This window comes from Contarinia nasturtii, unplaced genomic scaffold, assembly GCF_009176525.2.
Source record: "Contarinia nasturtii isolate CC-2019 unplaced genomic scaffold, AAFC_CNas_1.1 Cnas_scaffold_129, whole genome shotgun sequence".
Lineage (NCBI taxonomy): Eukaryota > Metazoa > Arthropoda > Insecta > Diptera > Cecidomyiidae > Contarinia > Contarinia nasturtii.
This window is the reverse complement of record NW_022197486.1, coordinates 704,408-709,049: the sequence shown is the minus strand read 5'-3', so window position 1 is coordinate 709,049 and position 4,642 is coordinate 704,408. Positions and strand designations below refer to the sequence as shown.

Genomic DNA, 4,642 nt, shown 5'->3' with positions numbered 1-4,642 from the left:
ATCTATGCGTGCTGATGCATACATACACATATACGCTTTCTTCATTCTTTCATTCCATTGCTATACGTATCTCACTGGTCAACAGATCTATGTAGCCATGTTACTGTTGTTGTTTTTTTTCTCTTTTTCGATTCAATTCATTGTAACTAAATTGAGTTCAACTATGGAATACAAGATGGCACAGATGAGGGGAATTCGCATTTTGTCTCTTCATAGGCTTAGCCGGTTGGGGAGGACACATCATCCACACATTCCAAATTTAGCGCGCTGTTTAATTTCGATTTGAGTTGTTAAATTACATTGACGTTCCCTCTAGAATGGAGGGCGCCACACTACATCCTCCCATTAATGTTACAATATGAATTGTATAACTAAAAGTCACGCACACCTTGATACAATTGATTTGTTCCTCGGTGTTGGCATTACTTGGAAAAAAATTAAATCTCATTTCTAAAAATTCCTTCACATTTATCTCTGACTCATCGTTGTCATCAAATGGAATCTTTATTACACCTGGCGCTGTTTCTTCTTTTAGACATTCTTTCAAGATTTTCTTAACATTGTCGAGAACTTCTTTTTGTTCCTGTACAAATACAAATTATTGTGCATTGCTGAAAGTTATGACAAACAAATCGGTTGGGTTGTACTTACTTCAGTCAAATTGCCGAACAATCGTTTTCTTTGTGCACTGACAAACCGTCCAAGAAATTTGAAGCAGATTCTACGATAAAAATAAATGTAAAAGAAAAACGTGAACGGATTTACTACAATTTTATAGAAAAATTTACTTTTGAGCAACACCATTAAGTGCATAACACTTTTCTGATAATTTTGTTATTGTATTGGCAGTTTTTTCGATATCATCGAACCATGGTTTCAAATTGGCGTTCTCGTCCTTAATTTTATTAATTCCATCCTTTAAAACAAATGTTTGTATTCATAGAAAAAACGAATCTTGGATTCAAAAAAAAAAATACTCACTTCAACACACTTCCTTTGTTCATCGGTAATACGATGGTCATCGTAATTGAAGAATTCTCCGCTCAAAAGCTCAATATTGTCTAATTCAATTGAATAACCGTTTATCAGCTAAATAATAAGATATATATCTTATATTTATTATTGTTTTTATTCTGAAGTATTGAGATATTTAACCTACCGCAACGGCCGAAATTATAGCACAGTAGAATAGATATTGCTTCATTGCTGCCACAAAAAACTGTTACTGAATAATGGTCTTCTTGAACTTCAATTCACGAATGATACTTCGTCGTTCTTCCTACCAGATTTTATATGATATCTCGAATTAGATATGAGCAATTTAAAATGGTTTTATCATGAACAAACGTTCGATTCAATTGGCACTTCAGCTCACTATCGAAATCGACAGAACGTAATTTCTTGACAAATGATACGTATGAGACGATGGTGAAATCGAATTTTATATATCAAGGAATGTCAAGGAAAACATTCATTTAATAAGGAATTAAAAACTTCTCTGATAATCTCATGATTTAATGAAAGAAAAATATATTTGATCTGATTTCATTATACCAATAATCGAAAGAATTGTTTTTTATTTACTTAATAAGTAATACTTATTATCGTACAAGAAAAAGAATTGAAAATGATTCACATTAAATATACTCGAATCGAGTGGTTAATGTGATCTTATACTAAATGACATAGTGTTATTGTACGTTATCAATATGAAAAACACAGTCTACGCTCTCTGGTATCAAACTGCCTTTCTTTTATCTACTTTGTTGACAATTAAAACTAATTATTGCTTTTCAATTTGAGACGGCCAAAGTCTTGTACGTAGGCTGTTACTTATAATTTGGGCCTAATAACGAAATAACAATAATTCATCATTGAAAATCGCTTTATTGTTTTTCAAAGTAATCTCGACGATGATCGATACACTTTTGCATTCGCTTGAACCATTTGTCATAACCGTTTTTCCATTCCGCGTTAGACACCTCCAAAACGTGTGTTTTGAACGCATCAACTGCTTCTTCGGGCGTCGGAAATCGTTGACCACGTAGTTTATTCTTCACGTGAGGGAATAAAAAGAAATCGTTGGGTGTCAAATCAGGACTGTACGGCGGATGACCCATCAATTCGATCTTTTGAGTGGTCAAATAATCAGTTGTTTGATGAGATGTGTGAGAGCTCGCATTATCATGATGAAGAATAACTATTCTGTGACGGCGATCGTTTTTTTCTCAATTCACCAAACACTTTGGGCAAACAAATGGTGGTGTACCAATCAGAATTGACCGTCCCACGATCCTCTAGTGGAACGGTTGCTACATGTCCACTAATCGTGAAAAAACAGGCGACCATTTGCTTCGAAGTGCTTCTTGCTCGGACAACTTTCGTTGGATTATCTTCACTTTGGAAGACCCATACAGTCGACTGCTGTTTACTTTCGGGCTCATATGCATATATCCATGATTCGTCACCTGTCACGATTTGATACACCTCGATTGTATTTGTTGAGCTTTTCTTTACACACTAGCCATTATTTGATCATCGGTCAATTTATGTGGGATCCAACGCGAGCAAATTTTTTTCACGGCCAAATGTTCATGCAAAATCGTGTGTATGCTCATGGTATGTCACATGACGATCTTCCATTGTCATGTTTCTGGCAGCATCGATGTTTTGTGGAACAACAACTGATTTTAGACGACCTTCATGGGGCTCGTTTTTGAGCAAACCACGGCCACGATTGAATTCATTGTACCAGTTTTTCATAGTGCTGAAGGATGGTGCTTCATCGCCAAAAGTCGAAACAAGTTGATCGATACACTCTTGTCTTGATAATCCAAGTCGAAATTCGTAATAAATCATTGTACGAAAATTTTCACGAGTTAATTCCATTTTTTCGCTGAGAAGCAATTTACAAGTCACTCTAAACGATACAAATAGCGATCGTATGACCGAATTTATTAAGTATACAATCTTTGGCATTATCGGAAATAAAATGAATATCTGATTTTTTAGAACCTCATTTGAATACACAAAACTTACTTTAATGCATTTTTCAGAGCGCAGTCGCAACTGTAATCGTTGTATTCAGCATTCAAAAGGCTAAACTCATCTGATGTAATGGGATTACCATTTGCAAGCTACAGAAGAACATGAATAGATAGATAAATTAATTGTTTGATTTATTGAATGAATTCCTTCAAAGAATTGTGAGCTAACACCGAATAACACATTATATGCTTTGCAAATGAATCGTTGCGGAGAAAAAGTAGCTCTTATTTTTCTCCAAATAATACTGCAACATGAAGTTTTTTTCACACGGTTTATTTGTTGTAATACGAAGAAAAATAAGAGCTACTTTTTCTCCGCAACGATTCAAATGGCCTCTTGCTAATATGAAGGTACAAACGCAGCGCTATAATGTATAATAATGAATGTATATAATATTTCACATTTAACAAAAATGCCATGTTTCAGCGCCAAATTTGACAATTAACAAAAAAGATACACTGCATTGTGAAGTGCATGGAGAGATTTTGGAGCAAATAGGGAATTTAGTCAGAATATAACTTCCAACATTTTTAACCTCAACGTTTGACGATCTATGTGCTGATTATTCGGTTGTTTGTTCAGGCTTCAAACTTTAAATAATTTTAAAATCAAATTTAAAGGAATAACTTACCGTTACTGCTGCAATCAGAGCACAGAATACCAATAAAGTTTTCATTTTGTTCAACAGAAATGTAACGTTGAAAATTGATAGTTAACAACGTAAATCCAAAATGCGAATGGTTGTATTTTGATTCTTTCACCTGCATTTATACAGGTGAAAATTAGTTCAAATCATAAACGATCAAAAAAATTCAATGCGTACTCAAAATAATCAAAAGATTAGTGACAAAAATATATATACCAAATACAAAAGTATTATTTGAAGTGGTGATAGTTGACGTCAATTGGTGGTAGCGTTGATTTGGTGTTAAATCTGACTTTCACGAGCAATCGATTTTCATTTCAATGAGTGCATTGAAAACAAAAAAAACTTCAAATCATTTCATAACAAACAACATTGATACACATTTAATGCGCATTTAAAATTATCCGTGAAATTTAAAGATTTACGAGATTGACGTAAAATTTGAAAACTCTCTTGATTTTGGCTCTTATGGTGAAGTTTCGAAAAGAAGTATTATTTGAAATACAGACGTCTCAATCATTGACGTCAATTGATTAGGTATAAACTGTAACTGTAACACACGACCATTTAATATTTCCCCCCATTGAATGCTATTCAAACGTTTTTTTTTTATCTTCAGAATTACTCAAATTAAATTGGCAAATTGGCCGAATAAAACTTTTTAATGTGAAAATAAAATGGTACACATAAAATGCAACAACAATATAATTAAGTGGCAGTGCTATGGTAGCACCTTTCGTAATTGAAGTCAATGTTGATCGGTAAACCGGATTCGTTTTTAACTTCTTTCGTATAGCATTTCTTTTACTTCAAATTTTATGATTCATTATTTCACGTATGAAATTCAATTTTTGTTGCACATTACTGACAAAGCGATAAAGTGTTCATGAATTGTGTATGATTCGAAGTGTTTTACCAACCGCTTATGACCAAAAGCGTTTCAAATAA

General features: G+C 33.5%; 2 protein-coding genes across 2 annotated transcripts; both read right to left on the bottom strand.

Annotated features, from left to right (window-relative positions):
• Window positions 1-186: 186 nt before the first annotated feature.
• LOC116343826 lies at window positions 187-1,319 on the bottom strand. The gene is made up of 5 exons (XM_031772086.1): window positions 1,160-1,319; window positions 982-1,089; window positions 789-916; window positions 652-721; window positions 187-583 (listed from the first exon to the last, which is right to left on the bottom strand). Exons 1-5 carry the CDS (start codon window positions 1,202-1,204, stop codon window positions 296-298), a joined length of 639 nt encoding a protein of 212 aa, XP_031627946.1. The 5' UTR covers window positions 1,205-1,319; the 3' UTR covers window positions 187-295.
• Window positions 1,320-1,499: 180 nt separating this feature from the next.
• LOC116343836 lies at window positions 1,500-3,780 on the bottom strand. Its single transcript, XM_031772098.1, has 3 exons — window positions 3,680-3,780; window positions 3,040-3,137; window positions 1,500-2,920 (listed from the first exon to the last, which is right to left on the bottom strand). Exons 1-3 carry the CDS (start codon window positions 3,722-3,724, stop codon window positions 2,593-2,595), a joined length of 471 nt encoding a protein of 156 aa, XP_031627958.1. The 5' UTR covers window positions 3,725-3,780; the 3' UTR covers window positions 1,500-2,592.
• Between the last annotated feature and the right edge of the window lie 862 nt (window positions 3,781-4,642).